Consider the following 21079-nt stretch of genomic DNA (forward strand, 5'->3'; position numbering starts at 1 on the left):
TTGGGTCCCGATTCAGCCAATACTTTGAGCAGCTTGTGTGCTTATAGCTAGGCATGTGGTTAAGTACTTTGCTGAATCGGGGCCATGGCCATTTAAATGTCGGTATCTCGCCTCAGGGTTTGGCTCTGAGGGGCGCGGTGCAGCACATGGGCTAGGCTGCATGTCTGTGGCTCTTCAGAATTGCTTCGGGGGTGTCCTGTGAGCTCCCGCTGGGGGCAAGCTCACCCTGTGCACAGAGCTAGCAACAGGCCTGTGCACCACAGAAATCCCACTAACCTGGCGTGTGGCCCTGGAACTGCCCCTCTGCCCAGGGCTGAGTTTCCCCCATTGGGTCCAGGGTGCGTGGATATTGTGTTGTGTGCCGACCTGTCTTCTCAGCCTCTCCATGGCCAACCTGCGCTCAGAGGCTTTAATAGGAGCCCGAGTCTTGGTAGTTTGGCTAACACCAGCGCAGAGGCAGGTGGGGGAATTAAACCTTTGCAGGCAGGGGGATGGGGAGGGTTAGAACCTGAAATTCTTCAGCACTTGCGACAGACGGAGCTGGATTATCCGTGCTCTGAGCTGTGTTTGTTTCTGTGCTACTCATCTTTGTGCTCAGTGGCCACCTCAGGTTGCAAGAGGAGACGGTGGTGCTCTGCTCACCAGGAGTCGTTCACCTTGGTGTTACTGTACGTCCTGGGAAAGCCGACAAGCCGTGTAATGTCGTGAGGGGCGCTGGTGGGTTTACGGGGGGGCGGGATCTTCCTGAGGACAACACACACCCACTGTCCGCCCAGCGTGTCTCTCCAATCCCCCAGTGACGTGGTTTTGGTCTGTGGTTCAGGGTTCCCTCTTCCTTTGCATACACCAAGGCTGTGGCAGGAGCAGAGTTTGTTCTGGGAATCCCAAGCCCGAGCCACTGGGTATTGTCCTCTGGTGCTGAACATAGAGGGGCTGCATGGGGTGCAAATCCGTGCAGGTCTTGGCTCCAGTGCAGTGGCCCATCCTGACTGTCAGCTGCAGGTAGGAATCCAAGAGCAGCTTTGCTGACCGGGAGCTCGAGGGGTCCCTGAGGCACGTCCCTCGCCCAGAAAGGTGAGCGGTCCCACCCCGCTCAGCAAAGCGCCTCGTCCTGGGCCGAGCCACCGCCTGGAAACGGGGGGACCAGGTGCGCCGTCCTGGGCCGAGCCACCGCCTGGAAACGGGGGGACCAGGTGCGCCGTCCTGGGCCGAGCCACCGCCTGGAAACGGGGGGACCAGGTGCGCCGTCCTGGGCCGAGCCACCGCCTGGAAACGGGGGGGACCAGGCGCGCCGTCCTGGGCCGAGCCACTGCCTGGAAATGGAAAGGGGGGGCGCAAACGCACCGTCCTGGGCCGAGCCACTGCCTGGAAATGGAAAGGGGGGGCGCAAACGCACCGTCCTGGGCCGAGCCACTGCCTGGAAACGGGGGGACCAGGTGCGCTGTCCTGGGCCGAGCCACCGCCTGGAAACAGGAGGGGGCCAAGCTCATGCCTAAGGGCTGTGCTGAACCGGGAGCTGACCGTGAGGCACCTGACATGGGGATGGCTTTCCCCAGAAGCGTTGCATGTCCATGGAAGTCAGCTGGGATCCGCTGCCTATCTAGGCTCCTAACTGAAAGCTGCGGCCATTCTGTTCCACGTCCTGGAAACGCCAACTCCCGTGTCTGCCTGCAGCCTCCTGGTCCTCTCCCCAAGGAGCATGCTCGACTCTCTGTTGTGCCAGGGTTGGTGTCTGGGCAGATCCTGTGTCTGGTGGCAGCCGGGCCGTGATGCTCCCCGCGGGGGCCCTTAGCTGTACAGGAGAGGCTGTGGGTTGTGTTATGAAGGGAGCAGGCGTGCTCTTCTGTTGTGTTATCAGCACTGATAACTGGCTGGCTGCCGTTCAGCAGCAGGAGTCGCGGTTACGCTGCTTCCTGTGGCTTGTTCATGCTTTAATAAACAGACATCTACCACGGCCGTGCCTAGCCACTCGCCAAAGAAAAGATCTTCCTTCCACCCCACCCCCAGGTAAGTAGAAGGTATGAAATAGTCAGTGACCTTTCCCGTTCTGAGGGCGAGCGCGAGCTGAGTGGAACGGGGCTGCTTCCGGATCCTGGCAGTGTCAGTGGCTGGGGTACGACCCAGTGATTGTTATTGAAACCAGCAATTTCTCAAGAGGTGCCTGGCTCTGGCCCAAGGCAGAAACCGTTCTAGTGCATGTAGGAAATGGCTCACCCGGGAGACTTGTACTTTTGCTTTCTGTGTTGATGAACTGAAATGGTGTCGCTCTCTGGCCAGCCCAGCGTACTCCGGAGGGGGGGCGGGGGGAGACGCTCCAGCTGCCCAGAGAAACAGCTGTTGTGCTAACGAGAAGACTGGAAAAGGGGCAGGCGGGCAGAGCGAAAGGCCAGGGGCTCTTGGACGGAGCCCTGAAGACCCCTGTGGATGGGATGTGCACTGAGCCTTAGGGACCTCAGTGGAAAATCGATGTCCTGGGGTCTGGCGCTCAGTGGTATCAAACTAACCCTGAGCAAATGCCTGGGAGCCGCCTGTTAATGGACTTCCCTGCTGCTAGTGGGCGGGTGGACACAGAGGTGCAGTTGTGTTCTGGCAGCAAAAAGGAGGGGGGCAGCAGATGTGCCCTAACCTCTCGTTTGATTTTTCTCATCACTTTGCCTTCGTTGACCTTCTAACCTCAGCACTGACCAGAGCCAAGCTCTCGGTGAGAGAACACTAGCCGGGTGCGTGTCTGCCACCAGGGACTGGAGAGTGATGCCTGTGGCTTGTGCCCTGGCATCGAGCTCCTGAAAACCAGCGCGTGCGAGGCCCCCGTGTCGCAGGGTGAATTTCGCTCCTGCATGGGGGGGCGGGGGGGTGGCATGGGCCTATGCAGGAAGGGGTGAGAGGGGAGCATGGGCTGACTCTGCACCAGGGTGAATTATGACAGGAGATCTGTTCACTCTGGTAGCTCATTCTAGACCAAGTTTCTTTCCAGCTGCAGCTGTACCCTAGGGCCGATGGGTCAGAAGATAGGCCTGAGATTCAGGTCATCGGGTTTGTCTATTATTCCTGAGGTGTCTCTAAATCCCCTAGTCAGAGCACTTGGTCCTGCCTCTGGCCAGCTTTCATTCCTTCAACTTGTCCTGCTGAGTTTTGCACGGAGCCTTTCTGTGAGCATCCGGGGAAGCCGGCCCATAGCAGCTAGTCCTGGTGCCCTGGATCCACAGGATCGGAGCTACACCCCTGCTTTTGATCAGGCTCTGGGAGAACCCCCTCAGTGCCCCAGGCCCCTGGGGGGGCCCTCTACCTTCAGGACAGGCCACGCTGGGCTGCAGCCCCCCTGCTTCGCCCTGTGAGCTCTGCTCAGCAAGCCCCCTGAGGCAGACTCCTGCCCCGCAGGTGCCTCAGCAGGTATTTGCAGCAACACCTCAGGAATCCTGGTTTGCGAATGTTACCTGGGGACTGGCCGTGCTGCAGGCCGGTTGGCTTAGGTTAGCTCAGAGAAATGGAGGGTAAAGCAGAGTCCGTTCTGCTCCACCCAGAGCAATTCACCAGCCAAGCTGTCCTGAGGCATCTTCAGGCTCCTGTCAGATGCCAGGTGCGAGGGCTCCTGCTTCTTCCAGAGCCCAGGCTTCTCTCCCCCCCCCCCCCCCCTCCGTCCTTTGTTCTCCACCTGGGCTCTCTGCTCCGCTTCCTTGCTGAGACTGAGAGTCCTTGGTTCTCTGGGCCCCTTGCTGAACTGGGCCAGTTTCAGCCCATTTCAAAATGACTCATTCTGGGCAGACAGCAGAGTCTGTTAGTCTGCGCTGAGAGCAGACATCATCCCCCACCCCCCAGCAATGCAAAGTGGGGAAACTGAGGCATGCACAGGATTCATAGAAACACTTCTGGCAATTCCCCCATGCGCGGGGGAGGCGCTCAGTGCAGGCTGCTCTGTGGCATTTTGGGGGAGTTACTTTTGTCTCCTGTGGGGGGAGGGGTGATAACAAAGACTGGAACATTTCTGAAAATGGGGAAGACCAGGTCTGTTCTTTCTGCTGAATTCAGAAGTGGCCGAGGGGATTTCCATCAGCCTTAAAGAAACCTGAGCTTTGGGCTCAGATCAAGTACGGGAGATGCCACCCTTCCAGGCGGCCCACCCGATGGGCGAGGAGCCTGGCAAAGTGGGGAGTGGTGGTGGTGTTAAAATCTAACTGGGACCCTCCCCACAGGCCTGTGATGACAATCACTAGTCACTCCCGTGGAGCATCCTCCACCGTGTGGGTCCGAGTGTGCAGCCGACGCCCCGCGGGAGTCCTTCCCCGGTGAACTAAGATGTGCCCCCAGCAGCTCGGCAGCCCTGCGGCTCTGACGCGGTTCTCTGTGTGTTGCCAGGTTCCAGAGTCGGCCGAGATGGCGCAATGGAATCAGCTGCAGCAGCTGGACACGCGGTACCTGGAGCAGCTGCATCAGCTCTATAGCGACAGCTTCCCCATGGAGCTCAGGCAGTTCCTGGCCCCCTGGATCGAAAGCCAGGACTGGTAAGTCCTTGTGCCGTGCCGGCGGCAGCTGGGGTGTCTGCCGGCCTGCTCCAGGGCATGAGCCAGCCTCCAGCGCATGGGACTTACCTGGGGATGACGATCCCGTAACTGCAGCAGCTGGAGGCGGGAGACTGGGGGCGCCTGGCCTGGCAATTCCTCTGTTCCAAACCTCCTGCACTTGGGCTGCTGTTGCCAAATGGAGCTGGCCTGCTGTGGCTGTCCGGCTGGTGCTCTCCCCGGGGCCGATACCAGGGCTAGGTGCCATTGAAGTCGCCCCCGGTGGGTTTCAGGCCGCCTGGCCCTGGTGCTCAGCCCTTTGCACAGGGTGAATCTGACCCTTGCTGAGCGTCTCTCCTAGAACTGGAGCCGGGGGAGGGAGGGATTTGCAAACACAAGCACTTACCCTCCCCTCTCTCGCCTGCGGCACTGGCTGACCTGACGCCGCCAAGGCGGTGAACGTTGGTGTGCGTCACACCTGCAGGCAGGTAGGGCAGCCAGGTGCACGGTGCTGGAGACGGACGGGAGCACGTTTAATGGGGGATTTGACATTACACATTGCAAGCGGGTCCAGGATTGGGCGCTGGCTCTTGAAGACTCTCTCTGTGGCGGGAGGCGGAGGGTACCGATGCAGAGCACGTACTGAGCTCGCAGAGACTAGCTCAGGCCAAGCTGTCAGTGGCAGCCTAAAAATGGCTGCGTAGAATTTGCATGCATGGCTGCCTGCATGAGTGAGTCGGGCCTGCACGCACGGATGAGCAGGTTTCTGCAGCACTCGACTCAAGCATGCAGACGGCGTCTCTTGCTCTCACTGGGGCTTTCTTAGGGGGCCCTCGCCGGGGGGTCATGTCCCAGCAGGGAGCCTGGTCCTGCCCTCGCTGTGCTCATGGGAGTTGCTCCCATGCAGCTGATGGAGTCATCCTGGGCTAAGGGTGGGGTGAGCAGAGTGGGGCCGGTGCTGGTGCACGGACTGTTCCTACCCACCTCCTTGCATCTGTGCTGTGGGTTTATTTCAATCCCACCTCTCTGCCGTCCCTCCCCGGCAGGGCGTACGCTGCCAGCAAGGAGTCCCACGCCACGCTGGTGTTCCACAACCTGCTGGGGGAGATCGATCAGCAGTACAGCCGCTTCCTGCAGGAATCCAACGTCCTCTACCAGCACAACCTGCGCAGGATCAAACAGTTCCTGCAGGTGGGTGCCATGCAGCTGGGGGGGCTACAGATCTGGGGGTCCCACAAAGAGCCTCGAGTCAGTAGCACGGGTGGCAGGGAGGGGCTCAGCCTCCTGACCTAGCACCGCTCTCCTACGCGGCGGCATCTCCCGTGCTCAGACGCAGCGGGGTTCTCGGCCCGACCGGCTGCCAAGGGTGCTCTGATTGCTTCCCTGAGCTCTGGCCCCTGAAACTTATGGGCTCGACTCACCCTTAAGCCCTGTCTAGCTGCACCATGTAGCCACACAACGAACCACTGCTGGGCCCTTTGCATGGGGCTGTCGCCCCTTCAGGCAGGGCGTCCCCGGCCGGCGTCTGGCTCGGCAGCAACGGGCGGGTCACAGGTAGCCACGCCGAAGCAGCAGTCCCACCTCAGCATCGCCTTCCCTCGGGGCTCTGGCAGCAAGACAGCGTCTCGGGTCAGCGCCTGACCCCAGCCAGGCCTGTCTCTGAGTCAGAGCTCAGCACCCCCTCCCAGCCAGCCCCCAGCTTCACCCCTTTACGCCTCCCTCCAAGCCTATTGCCCATGTGTACGGGTAGCACCTCGTTAACCCTTTCCTGGCGGTTGCGGGGTCAGACACCCCGTCGTGGCCCCTGTATCGCAGTAGAACTGTCCACACGAGGGTTTGCACCAGTGTAGCTATACTGGTCACCCTCCTGCCTCCCAGCGACCTGGCTCTCCTGTCTGACAGCCCTTGGGGCCCTCCATGCTGTGTTCGAGCCGGCCAGGGGGCCAGCAGAGCTGGGGCCACGCCCCAGGCCTTACTGAGGTTGGGGACCAGGACTCCTGGGTTCTAGTCCCAACTCTGACAATTATTCCCTCTGTGACCAGGTGTCACGGAGTGTGGGGGAGTCCGGCTCTGCACCCCTCTTCCTGGGACTCTCAGCCAGCCAGTAAGACAGAAGGTTTATTGGACAGTAGGAACGCAGGCTACAGCAGAGCTTGTAGGCACAGCCAGGACCCCTCAATCGAGTCCTTCTGGGGTTCAGGAAGCTTAGTCCCTAGCTTGGGATTCCCTGAACTCCAACCCCCCAGCCCCAAACCGAAACTGAACTGAACTGCCTCCAGCCGGCCCCTTCCTTTGTCCGGCTTCCCGGGCAAAGGTGCTGGCACCCCTCCCCCCTGCCTAGCTCAGGTTACAGGGTTAGGTCCTGTCCCTCACCTAAAGTCCTCCCCGGCTCTCCCATCCCCCACACAGACAGTCCCTACTCCATCACATCAGGTCACTTCCTGGGGAAACTGAGGCACTGGGGTGGGGGCTTGGCAGGTTCTCCTAACTGCTTGTAAAACGCACTTGTGGATCGTCTGTGTCCAGGGGGGCACCGGCAGCTCATGCTGGACTCTGCAAAACTAGATGAATCCACTCTACGGTTTAGACAGGTTTGTTTTGAGGGAGAAAACCTCAGCCTAGCAGGCTGGGATTCCCAGCTCCTGTTAAACCCCTCAGCCATTCCCCGACCGGCTCTGAAACGCTCGGCCTGTGCCCTAGGCTCGGCCATCTGTCATTGGCGTCAGCTGCTCAACGTTGGCTGGATGTTCTGTTTTTCTCCTGTCCCCCTCTCCGACAATGCATATAGAGCAGGTACCTGGAAAAGCCAATGGAAATTGCCCGGATTGTGGCTCGGTGTCTCTGGGAAGAATCTCGCTTGCTCCAGACAGCTGCAACCGCGGCCCAGGTGAGAGCGGGGGGGCGGGGGCTCCAGCTCTTTGCTGAGGCGGTTCCCTGCCGGACGCTCCCCCCACCCTGATGTCGAACAGGCCTACGCACCCTTTGGGCGGAAGTGGGGTGTAAGCGGTACCCTGTGGGGTTTGAGGGGCCGTTTGCAGGATCCGTCAGGGTGGGGGCCATGTTAGTTCAGCGTGCGTGGAAAGCGGCGAGTTTCCAGCAGTGCAGGACGCCAACGAAGGGCCTTTGGCTGCTGTCGTGTGTTTGCTAGGTAGGGCCCTGGGTCACTGCCCACCCCCCCCCGGTCTGTGCATCCACCTGTCTTCTCTCCTCGTCACATCAGCTTGTCACGCTGGGTGGCAGGGTGGGGCGGGGGTGGGGGCATCTGCTAAGTGTCGGGGCCCCCAGCCACAATCCCAGCACTCGATGCTGCTGGTTTGATTCATGGTGGGGAGGCAAATCTGCTTACAAAGCCCTGAGCCAAGAGGCCAGAGTGCCCGAGCTGCCCGGCCGTTCCAGGAGCTCCCTAGCAGCGCAAGCGGCTCCCCCACGGGCACACGGTATTTCTGCAGGGTCTCTGATCCGACTCTCCTAAACACCCATCTTGTTTGCCCTGTGCAGCAAGGGGGGCAGGCGTCACACCCCACGGCCGCCGTGGTGACGGAGAAGCAGCAGATGCTGGAGCAGCATCTACAGGACGTGAGGAAGCGGGTGCAGGTAGGTCAGCCTAGCTGCCCCGGGACCAGCCTTGGGGATCCCCACCCCTGGCCCTGCTGAGTGCGTTTGAGCCTCTGCCCCTAAATGACCCCCCCCCCCCCCGGCCTTGCAGGATCTGGAGCAAAAGATGAAGGTGGTGGAGAATCTCCAGGACGACTTCGACTTCAACTACAAGACGCTGAAAAGCCAAGGAGGTAAAGGGAGAAGCGCCTGTCTGGAGGGGAACGTGCTGGGAGGTGTGATCTGGAGAGGCCTGTCTGAGCCATCGCTGCCCAGCGCCGAGAGTGGCCCCGGCACTTAGCCAGCGTGGCATTCCTCCCAGTGAGGACGAGGACAGGGCACTGGCCTGCAACGCGGGAGACCCCAGTTCTATTCCTGGCTCAGCCACAGACTCCCTGTGACTTGGGACAGTCGCTCAGTCCGTGCGCCTCGGGCAGGGGCCGTGGGGCTCGCGCTCTGCGCCTCAGGCCGGCCCAGCCTGGTGTGACGATCGCGCTCTGAGCCCCGGCATGCAGTGGGGATCCTGGCCCAGCGTGACGGTCACTGTCTGGGCTTCGGGATCCCCACTGCCTGGGGGCGCTGGTGCTGACCGGGGGTGTGAGGATAAACGCGTGAGAGGTTGGGGGTGGTCTGCTACTCCTGTGTTGGGGGCCGGACGGAGGTGCAGGAACAATCCGTGGGGGTGCTGAAAGCTATTGAACCGAACTGTAAACCCTGCACATGATGGAAACCACTTGGAGCCGGGGGTGCGGCAGCCCCTCCCCAGCGCCCCTAGAGTTGGAGCAGGGAGCTGGGGGGACCTTGGGGCGCGTGCGTTGGGTGAGTAACTCGCTCTTCTCCCCACCCAGATATGCAGGATTTGAACGGAAACAATCAGTCCGTGACGCGGCAAAAGATGCAGCAGCTGGAACAGATGCTGACGGCGCTGGACCAAATGCGCAGAGTAACGTGCTCTCTGCCCCCGGCTCGGCCTCCCCTCCCCCACATGCCCTCGCTTGTCAAAGCGCCCGGGCGGGTCCCTCTCGGGCGCCAAACCGGCCTTGTCTTGTCTTAGGCACCGGTAGAAAAGACGGGAGGCAGGTCCTGCCTCTTTCAGCAAGTGGCCTCGTGCCGAAGGGCAGCTGAGCTGCGTAGCAGGACGCTCCCGTCCTGTCCATGCGCACACGTCAGACGTATTTTGTGTGATCTCGCTAACCCGGTGCAGACGCTTTCAGACCTACCCAGCCCTGACTTCTGCTGATTCTGTTTGAAAGCGAAAAGCCCCCACCCAGGGGTGTGCAGTGGCTGAACAAATCCCCTTCCCAGCTGCTGTGTGTTCGTGGTGCGTCCCGTGTGCGGAGAGCAGCCCGGGGCCAGACCCCCCCCCGAAGGGCTCTGCTCACATGTAGGCACCATGACCCATGGCCACAATGGAGCTTGGCAGGTTGGGAGCTGAGCTGGGCAATCTGGCCCCACCTCTGGGCACTGAGCACTTGAACATCTGTCCCTAAATTCAGTGTCGGGGCGCTCAGATACCACGGTGAGGGGCTTGGTATAAGGACTGGCTAGACCAGAACACGTGCACAGAGCCGCTGTAGAAGCCACTGGTGCCGGCAGAGCTGCAGGTGCCTTGCAGGGGCCCTCCCGTCTAAGGGATCTAGAACTTGCAGGGACCGGAGGGATCCGGCGATACCTGACCGTCCTGTTCCCTTGCTTAGGGGATTGTGAGCGAACTGGCCGGGCTGCTGTCAGCCATGGAGTATGTGCAGAAGACGCTGGCAGACGAGGAGCTGGCTGACTGGAAGAGAAGGCAGCAAATCGCCTGTATCGGGGGCCCTCCCAACATCTGCCTGGATCGCCTGGAAAATTGGTGAGAACCCGTGAGCCCCTCAATAGCCTGTCCCCATTAGTGCTCCCCACTGAGAGCTGGCTGGGTGCTGCTCGGATCCCAAGCAGGGCTTTAATTCAAACCACCAGGAACGGATCTCTGTCCCGGGACCCTCCTCCCGCCTGGCCGAACAGTCCCCAGTGTTTCCCCAGCCCAGACGTGTCCTGTACCAGCCCGCCTGGTTGCCGGAAGAATTAATGGTGGTTGGTTTGCCTGTCAAATCAAATCATTCGTCCCGGCCAGTGGGATCTTGCAAGGTGGCTGTGAAGACTCAGGGCCCTGCCCAGGCCGCTACTGAGCAATTTACAGAGTTCTCCTTTGCAAAACTTGTCTGTGCCTCCAGCGTTCTCCTGCCGCCTGGGGGGAAGGTACCGAGCAGGGAGCCAGGAGTCTCCCCTCTGCAGGCGGCAGATTGCTGGTGTGCAGGACGGTAGTGGGCTGAACTAGTGAGAGGTGCTCTCAGCTCGCTAACGTGGCTTCCCCCCTCCTCTAGGATCACGTCCCTCGCAGAGTCCCAGCTTCAGACACGGCAGCAGATCAAGAAGCTAGAGGAGCTGCAGCAGAAAGTCTCTTACAAAGGAGACCCGATCGTCCAGCACCGGCCCATGTTGGAGGAGAGGATCGTGGAGCTGTTCAGGAATCTAATGAAAAGGTACCGTGGGCGCTTCCCGGGTCACGAGGACAAAGAGCTGCTCCCGCTGAGCCTGTGCGCGTCTGGGAGCAGCTATCGCAGGGTGAGGCTGGCAGCGTGGGTGTCTGAGCATGACGCTCCGTGTGCTCTCGTCCCGCAGCGCCTTCGTGGTGGAGAGGCAGCCCTGCATGCCCATGCACCCGGATCGCCCCCTGGTCATCAAAACCGGCGTGCAGTTCACCACCAAAGTCAGGTGAGTCTTGGTTTGTGCTGGGGGAAGCTCAAGGGCCGCTGTCGAGGTGGGGAGGCCAAACGCGTGGCAACTGTTAGTGTGCGTCCGGAGGGTCCTTTCGCTCCTTAGTTTGGTTGGAGAACATCCGTGCTGCCAGGGCGGAGAATCTGGCCTGAGTGGCCGGCCCTGGGCGGTGGTGCTTCAGGAGCAGGCCAGTTGCTGGTGCAGCACCAGCTGCTCTGTTCCCAGAGACCCTGCGGGTTCTTGTTCCTCTGCCCCTGCAGCAGGGGCAGGCGGGAGGCTCCTGGTGGCATTTCTGCCTCGACCGATCTCTTGGGAAGTGGTGCCTCTGCCGGCCGACGTGCCTGGCTCCTGTCGCCATGTTCCCAGTATGGCCGGTCTCCTCCAGCCCAGCCTCTCCCGCACGGCACCTTTCTGCTCTGGAACATTGCAACGCTTGGCAGCAAGAGCAGCATGACCCCAGCCCCTGGGTTTGGAGGCAAAGGCCCCAGTGCGGTGGTGTCCTCCAGCAGCTGGTGTAGAGTGGGGAGGGCCGGGGGCTCCGGAGTACTGATCCCATTTCTGCCGCGTGGCCTGGGACCAGTCCCTTCCCTGGTCAGATCCCCAGCTGAGAGCATGGGGGAGCCAGGGGGCAGTGGGTGCTAACAGCCGGATCCTCAGAGCACCCGCAGTTCCCAGCACGCTTGACAGCAGCTGCGCGGGCAGATGCCCTGGGAATGGGGTTCTGATCTCCCAGAAACGGGGACATCCCTGGGCCTTTGCCGAGGAGCCTTCATGGGCACGGTGCTGCCCCAGCTGCACCACACGTTGTGCGCAGTGGTGTGGCCAGGGAAGTGCACACGGCTCTGCCGCTCTAAGTGGTGCGTAAACCTCCTGCGATTCTCCCGGGATCTCGGCTCATTGCCACCAGCGAAGGCTGCTCTGGTGTCCAAACGGCTCATGCAGAAACGCCTGCTACCTTCCCACAGGTTACTCGTCAAGTTCCCTGAGCTGAACTACCAGCTGAAGATTAAAGTCTGCATTGACAAGTGAGTGTCGCACTCTGGGCTGGGATGGAGTTGCTGAACAGAGGGGCAAGCGGAGGCCATGGGCTCTGCCCAGGCACCAGCCTCTCCTGGGGGAATCCGCTCCTGTGCCGAGACCCAGCACGAGCGAGGGCTCCGTGGGGTGAAGCGGTGCCCTGGGCACAGGGGAGGCTTTCACACCCACTGCACGTGGTCCTCCTTGGGGTGCTGGGGTCAGAGCGCACATGAGCCGTCCGCACCGAGTCAGGGCCCCTTGGGAGCTGCGGTGCCCACCTGGGTGGGGGTGTGTGAATGGGACATGCCCTCCACTCCGGCACGAACCAACTCTGCGCCTCTCTCTCCTCTGCAGGGACTCTGGGGACGTTGCCGCGCTCCGGGGGTAAGTGGAGCCAACGCGTCTCGTCTTTCTCCGTCCCCCGATGCGCCTGTCGTCCTGCCCCCTGCGCTGTTGCTGGGCTCTGGGGGGTCCTAACCGTCCTTCTCCCCCTCCAGGTCCCGGAAGTTTAACATCCTGGGGACGAACACTAAGGTCATGAACATGGAGGAGTCGAACAACGGCAGCCTGTCGGCGGAGTTCAAGCACCTGGTGGGTGGCTGGCCCGGGGGTCTGGGGGCCCGGGGGTCTGGGGGCCCAGGGGCCTGGCCTGGCCCGGCGGCTGGCCTGGGTTTTAGCTTGTCTCTTCTCTTTGCAGACGCTGCGGGAGCAGAGGTGCGGCAACGGGGGCAGAGCCAACTGCGACGTGAGTGTCCGAGCCTGCGCGTGTGGCCGGAGAGGTGGCCTTGGGGGCCCTGATAGAAACCCCTCTGGTCCCCTCCCTCTGGGCTGGGAGAGCTCCCCCCAGGCCCCCCTCCAGAGCTCCCTGGAGTTCTCTTCTCCAGACCGTCCGTAGGGAAGGTTTTGTGCGCCGCGTTCTGCAGGGAGGCAAAGCCACACCCCAGTGGGCTGCAAAAGGGGTCACGCCCGAGTACCCGCAGGCTGTCTGGGGTGAACAGGCTGCTGCTGGCCTCGCTGTGCCCGGCTGCCAGCCCACTGGCGCCCATGCGGCTCTGTGACCCAGAGCAGCACCTGGTCTGTTGGCCGCCAGGCCTGCAGGGGTGCGGGGGAAGCCGGCGTCCTCTGAACGCCCTGTCGCCCTCCCAGGCCTCCCTGATCGTCACGGAGGAGCTGCACCTCATCACCTTCGAGACCGAGGTCTATCACCAGGGCCTGAAGATCGACCTGGAGGTGAGTCCTGTGGGAATCGTTGCCGGGTGGAGCTTCCTGCACCTGGCGGGAGCAGTAGGGGGTCGCCCAGCCCAGCTGGGAGGGTGCTGCCGGCTTCCCCCTCAGAGAAAGGGCCCGCTTCTCCGATGGCTTGGCCAGGCCTGTGGGAGAAAAGGCCCCTCCTGCGGGAACGCAGAGCGTTAGGCAGAGCACCGTCTCTCTCCTCGATCGCTGGCCTTCGTGAGGCTCCCAGGATGCTGCTGTGGCCTTAGCACTGGGTGAAGCCGCTCACGGCAGAGGGGGCGGCCGGCTTGAGCAGGGAGAGCGCGCGAGAGACGAGACTGCGCTCGCATCGGGACTCCTGGCCCAGACGGCTCGGCTTGCAGAGCACTGCAGGGTCTGGGCCAGGAGATGGGGCCGGGGCGGGCAGGGGGTGTGCAGAGGGGCCTAAGGAAACAACCGTGTCTCATCTCTCTAGACCCACTCGCTGCCCGTCGTGGTCATCTCCAACATCTGCCAGATGCCCAACGCCTGGGCGTCCATCCTGTGGTACAACATGCTGACAAACAACCCCAAGGTACGTGCCCGGCCCGCCGCGTGGCCCCTGGGTGGAAGAGATTCGGTGGGGGCCCCTGAGGGGCTACCCTGAGAGCGCCTGTCTCTGCCCAGCTGAGCTGCCTGGGCCTGACCGCTCCAGGTCAGACTCGTGTGAAACATCCTCCGAACCCGAGTCTGTGCGCCGCACGTCGGCAGCGCTTTGAGCGGGCGTGGTGCATGGCTGGCCTGCCTGAGCCCGGTCACTTGTGCGAGGGCTGAGTCTGCGCAGGTCTGTCGCGTGGTCAGAGGCCGCAGCCTGGAGGCTGGAGCCGCAGGAACCCCTGTAACTGGGACTGCTATGATCTGAGATCGGGGGCCCTGGTGCTGCACGTAGACAGTGAGACAGTCCCTGCCTCCGAGAGCTTCCCAGACGAGGCAGAGAGGAGAAGAGGGGAAACTGAGTCATGGCAAGAGGCAATTGCTGGCAGGTGGCAGAAGCACCGCCCACGGGACGGCAGCCCTTCGCCCACGGTACCCTGTCAAAGGGGGCTGGGGGCTCGGGCTGACCACTGCAAGCTGCTGTGTTTCCTGGCCTCTGTCTGCGTCACCCACAGGGAGGTTTCGTTTCCTTCCACAGAACGTGAACTTCTTCACCAAGCCCCCGATCGGCACGTGGGACCAGGTGGCCGAGGTTCTGAGCTGGCAGTTCTCCTCCACCACCAAGCGGGGTCTCAGCATCGAACAACTGACCACGCTGGCCGAGAAACTCCTAGGTAACCTGCCCTGCCCGCGCCTGTGGATTCTAAATCCCTTAGGCAGGCGGGTGTGGGCTCTGTCCCTGGGCCAGGGGGAGCCTGGTCCCAATGCTTCGGGACCCAGGCAGCGAGTGCGAGAGAGAGAGAGAGAGAGAGAGAGGCTTGTGGCTGGCGTTCTTCCAGCCGGGGCGAGCTGGGTGTTGGTGTGGGGGGGTGAAACTCGGCAGGAGGCCTGGGCCCCGGTGAGCTCTGTCTGCCCTGCCCAGGCGGCTTTCGAGTGGCATGGCAGGGTCTGTGCCAAGTGACGCAGGCCGAAGGCAGAGGCGGAGTTTGTTCCCGGCCTGACTCGCTAGCCAGGAGTGTGGTGGCAGCAGCACCTGCCGCGAGATCCCCTGTGGCGTGTGGGGCTCTGCGGTTGGGCTCCGTTCATGGACCCATGGAAATGCCGCTCGTTAAGGAAATCTCTCCAGTGCTAACGACCTGCTCTGTCCCCACCCAGGGCCAGGCGTCAACTACTCTGGCTGCCAGATCACGTGGGCCAAGTTCTGCAAGGTGAGAGCTGCCCCGCGGTGCGCCCTGCTCCACGCTCCCCTCCCTGGCCTGCGCTGACCTGGCATGTCTCTCTCCTCCGCAGGAAAACATGGCCGGCAAAGGGTTTTCCTTCTGGGTCTGGCTGGACAACATCATCGACCTCGTGAAGAAATACATCCTGGCGCTGTGGAACGAAGGGTGAGCCGTGGCCACAAGCCCTGGGACCCTGCAGCTGGGCAGGGGCCTGGGCCAGGGGACGGAGGGGCAGAGACAGGAGCTGTGGGGGCTGGGGTGGGGGTCCATGACTCCCGAAGCCTGGGGCGTTTTCCCTAATGCCAGCCCCTGTGAGCTCCCCTGGGCTCTGAGCCACGCTGGGGCCCTTTGCGGTTAGTGAACTTTGTTTCAGGAGCTGATGCAGTTTAGAAATGGGGGGGCGCACGCTTTACTGGGGGGGCATTAGCCCTGGGAACAGCTGAGCCAGGGCTGCGGTGCAGGCTTTGAACCAGGACTGGGGTCTCTTCCTGAAACGTGCCCTAGCTCCGCTCCACGCTGTGGGCTGGACGCTGGAGCCGGGTGGGATCTCTGGCCTGCGTGGTGCCGGTCAGGCTGGGGGCTCGGCTGGTCCTTTCTGGACTGAGCGCTAGGAAGCTTTGCTGTCGCTGTCGGGCCCTCAGGACATGTGAGCCGGCCCGTTAGCCCTGGTGTATCAAACTGGCAGCAGGTTCTGAGGATACACATGGGGGCTGGACCACCACCTCCTCCTTCCCTCCCGGCCGCGGCATTGGCAGCATGGTGACAACTAGCAGGAAGAACCATGCTGTGCTCAATGGATCTGCCTCAGCCAACGCCCAGGGGCAAATCAGCCCCTGGAGAAACTTCCTCTCCCAGTCGCTTCAGGTAGTCCTCAGGCCCACTGGGACCGCGCCTAGCAACCGTCCGCAGCAGCAGGGCGAGGGATCCCTTCTGCCGATAACCCGTGGGCCCCGGCGTGCGGCCACGGGGCTCTGGAGGTGGGGGAGGGAGGTGGCGATGGAGCCGGTCGCCGTGTGGCTCAGCGCTGTCTCCCCTCTGCCAGGTACATCATGGGGTTCATCAGCAAGGAGCGGGAGCGGGCCATCCTGAGCACCAAGCCGCCAGGCACCTTCCTGCTGCGGTTCAGCGAGAGCAGCAAGGAGGGGGGCATCACCTTCACCTGGGTGGAGAAGGACATCAGCGGTATGCGCCCTGCGGGCTGCGCGTGTGTGTCCGGACGGGGCCGGTCGCCGAGCCGGGGGGAGTCGCGTGGTCCCATTACTGTGATCGTAGCGTGTCTTTGCCCTGCCCTGCAATCGACTCTGCCACCCAGCAGAGTCGGCCAGGGTCACGGGGGGCTTGAACCCCACTTTGGAAGTCCCCAGCCAACACTCTAAACACTGCCCCTCCCTCCCCCTGACCGGTCACATGAGCTGTGGGACCGTAGCAACCAGCCCCAGGATGCTGAACGCCTGGTGTTCTGCACCTCCCCGGAACCTGGATCCCCGGGCTCCATGCGGCCATGCCCAGAACCTGCCTCTGTTCTTACGCAGCTGCTCCGCTGCGGCTAGCGACGGCTGGGTGGGCTGTCTCTGTTCCTGGCTGTTCTGTGGGGCGTTTCCCCAGTGAGCCAGGAACGGGCCCACGTGAAATGCTGCCGCCTCCTCCAGGGAAAACCCAGATCCAGTCTGTGGAGCCCTACACCAAGCAGCAGCTCAACAGCATGTCGTTCGCGGAAATCATCATGGGCTACAAAATCATGGATGCCACCAACATCCTGGTCTCGCCCCTGGTCTACCTGTACCCCGACATCCCCAAGGAGGAAGCCTTTGGGAAATACTGTCGCCCGGAGAGCCAGGAGCACCCCGAAGCTACGGACTCAGGTAGTCGTTGACATTCCGCCCCGGCTGTCTCTGTCCAGCGGCTGGCGGGAGCTCTGCGGAGAGGGAGCGTGGGGGAGATCTGGCAGCCGGGAACGGCCAGTGTCACAATGGCAGGGAGCTGCCTCCCTGCCTGCTCGATGCTTCCTGTGCTCGTGGGTAGAGAAGCCGGCCCCCCTGCGGCTGGCTGGGTATCCCGATAGCAGGGCCGACCGGGCTGGGACAGACGGCATTCAGCTAACCGGCTCTTCTCCCCACAGGCACTGCGCCGTACCTGAAGACCAAGTTCATCTGCGTCACCCCGTAAGTGCTCTCTGAGGAAGGTGTCTGAGCACAGGGTTGCGCTGCACGACAGACGTGCCTCGACTGAGAGCCAGACTCGGGTGCAGCGAGCCCAAGATCTGGCCCTGTTGGGTTCTGCGCAGACGCGCACGGAGACGCCCCATCCCAAGGAGCTGAGAGACTCGCTGGCTCAGCCCCACGGGGAGTAGGGGCAAGGGGGTTCTCCCCATTTGGGAGAAGTGGGACCGAAAGGCACAGGGTCACCCAGGAAGTGGGCGCAGAGCTGGGCATTGATCCCAGGGCACCATCCTTCCTGTGTCATTGCCCCCCCCCCCCCCCCCACAGGCCCAGCTCCGCCCGACGCTGCCGCAGTGATGGGCCCGGCTCTTGGCCTCTCATGGCTTCTCTTGTGCTGTCTCCCACCCCCTCCCGCTACAGAACAACCTGCAGCAACACCATCGACCTGCCCATGTCCCCGCGCACGCTGGACTCGCTCATGCAGTTTGGCAATAACAGCGAGGGAGCGGAGGCCAGCGCAGGAGGCCAGTTTGGTAAGTGGGCAGGGCCTGGCCCCCTGGACATAGAAACCCGGGGCCCTCAGTGCCCCAGGACCTGGGGCCTCTGATCACTTGGAGCCGGCAGGGGACTCCAGGGCTGGCGCCAGCCCCCTCTGAGAGCCCAGGCTCCCCTTAGACCCTTCCATCTGGGAGAGGCATGTTGTGTCCAGCCGGCTCTGGGGGCTTCCCCCCATCTGACTGGCCCCCTGTCCCTGTTTCCCTGCAGAGTCTCTGACCTTCGACATGGAGCTGACTCCGGAGTGTGCTGCCTCGCCCATGTGAGGGCCACGCGCCCGGCTCCGCGTCTCGACAACTCTCGCTTCCCCGGCTCCGTCATTCCCTCGTCCTGCTAGGTCATGTGTTCGCTCCGTGCCCCAGAGCGTCCCCGGGCTGCTCCCTGGGGAGAGACATTGGCCTGGGGGTCCCGATCAGCTCTCAGCCGTCTAACCGGAGCACCCAGCTGGCGCTCGGAGCTGGGGTCGGGGGGCTGAGGGGAGGGAACCTTTTTTCTATTTCCTTCCATAACAAACGTTTTCTGCTCGATCAAGTGCCTGTTAGCATCTGATTGCCGCCTCCATCCGTGCGAAGCGCTTTCCAGACCTGCAGCGCTGCCAGACGCCCTTCTCCCAGCTCGTCCCTGCGCTAACATCCAAATCCCCACGAGGATTTCAACCAACAGGCCGTTTCTTTGAGGCAGCCGGGAAAGGAGCCTTGGAACCCAGCAGTCCTAACACCAAGAGCTTTAGCTAGTCAGCGTAGGGGTGAGGAGTGCGGAGAACGCGCCGGGCTGATCTGCCTCGGGCACCAGCTGGCGTCGAACAAAGGGGCTGTCAAGCGACTTCCCCCTACAGGCAGGTTATCCCAGAGTGGTGGTGCCTCGCGGGAGGCACTTGGTTCTGGCCTCCAGGAAAGGCTGGAGGCTGGGCTGGATGGGCCGTCAGCCCCGGTGCTGGGGTAACAGGTGGCCCAACCGATCTGTCTCCAACGTGGGGAGCAGCTGTCCTGGCCCCTGAGCTGGAGTCAGATGCAAATGGCGCGGTTCAGCTCCCTGCCCGTCTGCCGGGGCTCAGGCTGCACCCAGCATGGGCGACGAGCAAGCCAGGCGCCCGCCTCCCCGTCCAGGCAAGCCCCCTGGAAATGGGCCTGCCCTGTGTGCGGGGGCTGCGGGGGGCCATCTCCAGGGAGCAAGACAACAGTTCTCTCCCTGGCACACCCGATCCACGCACTGTCGCCGTCCCCATGCTCTCTGATCCCACGCAGCTGGGTCCTTCCTCCAGGTGGTCCCTGCAGTGACAGTGGGGTGCCCTGGGTTACCGATCCGCTCTCTGGTGTAACCCGACTGCCCCCCATCCCTGCCCCAGCTGCTGGGCCCTTCAGGGCCCTGAATCAAACAGTGTCCATGGCGCTCTCCAGCCAGAGTTTAAACCCCGCAGGCCTATCGGGCTGAGAGCGAAACACAGTGGCAGGCGCCAGACAAACCTGGGGGCCTTTGCCTTTCGTTTCAGTCTGAGGTGGTTTTTTCAGCGATAAGCTAGCAGGCTGGATGGCCTAGGAGAGTCAGCAGCCACCTCCCAGCCAGCTGTGTGGGGTGAGGGCTGCAGGAGGAAAGCAACGACTCTCCCAGCCTCTGCCGGAAACGTGCCAAATGGCCAGCAAAGTGTTGTGGGTCAGAGAAGGTGGATCTCCGCCATGGAGCCTGGGTCGCCCTGCAGCGAGTCAGGGCGACTGTATGAAGCCATTACACACAGTCCTACGCTGTACGTAACCAAATAGAGTAACCAAGTGCCGGGCTTTGCATTTCTCAGGCTTAATGGATCCCAGTATTGAATCAGCATGTGCTGCTGGTGGGTGAGGGGCGCGGGGGTGCAGAGCGAGAGCTATCTGCATTTTACAGTGTGGTCTAAACCCAGGCGTCTAGACACTTGTGGGTGTTTCCTTTTCTTAACCCAGAAGCCTGGAGAAGCCCCATGCTGGGGCGGCAGCAAGCACCTGTTCTGAGCTGCTGCTTCAGGCCCTACACCACGGGCAGCCTTCGCACGGGGCTAGTGCTCTGCACTAGTGCACTGCGTGGGCTCACGCTCACCAAACTGGCCCTTTAGTGCAGACCTAGGTGAACGCTGTTTGCTGACCCGGGTTTATTTCTTAACACAACAGCTGCCTCCTTCCACCACCACCTCCCTGCCTGCCTCTCTGCTTCTCCGTCATCCATCCGCCTCCGGCCTGTACGTCCCCTAGTGACGCTCAATACTGTAAAGATTTTATTTTTTGTATATTTTATTGCTGTATTTACAGGCTTTAACTTTCTCCTAAATAAAGGTGCTAAAGCGACTGCGCTCCAGCTGGATTAATCTCAAAGCCGTCGCTCAGAGGGTCGGGTTAAATGCAAAACCCAGGGGCAAGAACGGCCAGACGCGGTCAGAGCAATGGTCCATCTAGCCCAGTACCCTGGCTGCTGGCAAAGCCCAGTGCCTGCTGCTTCAAAGGGAATTACCAGAACAGAGTAACTTTATTGAGTGATCCTTCCTGTCAGCCAGTCCCGGCTTCTGGTAAACAGGCGGCGGGGACACCCGGACCATGGGCTTGTGTCCTTGACCGTCGTGGCTAATGGCCATTCGGGGACCTGTCGTCCATGAATGTATCTAGTTCATTTTTTAACCCTGTTATTGGTGTGGCCTTCACACCATGCCCTGGCAGAGTTCCCCAGGGGAGGGGGCATTGCCTGGCGTACTTGCTTTTGTCTGTTTGAAAACTGCTGCTGTTAATTTCAGTGCCTGACCCCTGGTTCTTGTGGTCTGTGAAGGGGTAAATAACACTTTCTCCACCCCATCATTTGAGACCTCTCGTATCCCCTGTAGCCGTTTCTTTTCCAAGCTGAACAGTCCCCATCTTTTCAGTCTCTCCTCAGATCGAAGCTGGTCCATACGCAGAAGCATTTTTGTTGTCCTTCTCTGTACCTTAGAAAAAGAGAGGTTGACCAGATCTGCACGCAGGAGCCAAGCTGTAGGCGTACCGTGGAGTTAGAGAGAGGCATTATGATGTCTTCTGTCTTCTCTAGCCCTTGCCTCGTGGTTCCTAATATAATTCGCTTTTTTGGCTGCTGCTGCACGTTGATTGGCTGTTTACAGAGAACTCTCCACGCTGACTCCAAGAGCTCGGCGTGGTAACGGCTAACTTGGATCCCGTGACTGTATCTAGAGCTGGGCTTGTTCTCCAGTGTGCGGTGCTCTGCATTTATCCACAAGGCAGCCACAGCGGCCTGGGCTTAGATCATCTCGGCTTTACAGGGAGCTGGTTGGGCTGCATGCTAAACACCAAGACAAATGAAGCCTCTATCTCTTTTCCCCCCCCCGTGGCTGCTTCTCCCCCTACAGAAATAGCAGAACTGGCCACTGAAGCCGACGCTGCGGTTCCTGGGCAGGCCGGGCTCCTTGAATAACGGAAGAGGAGTGGAGGCT

The 21079-nt window shown here is 61.6% G+C and overlaps 1 protein-coding gene across 5 annotated transcripts in view; it reads left to right on the forward strand.

Annotated features, from left to right (window-relative positions):
- Positions 1–19953, forward strand: part of STAT3 (signal transducer and activator of transcription 3) — a 33850-nt gene extending 13897 nt beyond the window's left edge. For 2 of the 5 annotated variants that reach the window (XM_044999794.1, XM_044999795.1), the window contains exons 2-24: positions 4354–4499; positions 5543–5687; positions 7285–7383; positions 7995–8090; positions 8203–8284; positions 8939–9033; positions 9788–9939; positions 10451–10609; positions 10749–10841; positions 11810–11869; positions 12216–12245; positions 12359–12452; positions 12559–12606; positions 13008–13091; positions 13549–13647; positions 14245–14380; positions 14862–14914; positions 14997–15091; positions 15969–16108; positions 16576–16791; positions 17046–17088; positions 17506–17618; positions 17851–19953. In XM_044999794.1, coding sequence (XP_044855729.1) covers positions 4372–4499; positions 5543–5687; positions 7285–7383; positions 7995–8090; positions 8203–8284; positions 8939–9033; positions 9788–9939; positions 10451–10609; positions 10749–10841; positions 11810–11869; positions 12216–12245; positions 12359–12452; positions 12559–12606; positions 13008–13091; positions 13549–13647; positions 14245–14380; positions 14862–14914; positions 14997–15091; positions 15969–16108; positions 16576–16791; positions 17046–17088; positions 17506–17618; positions 17851–17906 — 2316 coding nt within the window. In that variant the 5' untranslated portion in view covers positions 4354–4371 and the 3' untranslated portion in view covers positions 17907–19953. Of the gene's footprint in view, positions 1–4353; positions 4500–5542; positions 5688–7284; positions 7384–7994; positions 8091–8202; positions 8285–8938; positions 9034–9787; positions 9940–10450; positions 10610–10748; positions 10842–11809; positions 11870–12215; positions 12246–12358; positions 12453–12558; positions 12607–13007; positions 13092–13548; positions 13648–14244; positions 14381–14861; positions 14915–14996; positions 15092–15968; positions 16109–16575; positions 16792–17045; positions 17093–17505; positions 17619–17850 lie in introns of those variants that run through there. The other 3 variants (XM_044999796.1, XM_044999797.1, XM_044999798.1) reach the window with 3 other exon arrangements.
- The last annotated feature ends 1126 nt before the right edge of the window (positions 19954–21079 follow it).

The sequence above is a fragment of the Mauremys mutica genome, chromosome 25, assembly GCF_020497125.1.
Source record: "Mauremys mutica isolate MM-2020 ecotype Southern chromosome 25, ASM2049712v1, whole genome shotgun sequence".
NCBI classification, from domain to species: Eukaryota; Metazoa; Chordata; order Testudines; family Geoemydidae; genus Mauremys; species Mauremys mutica.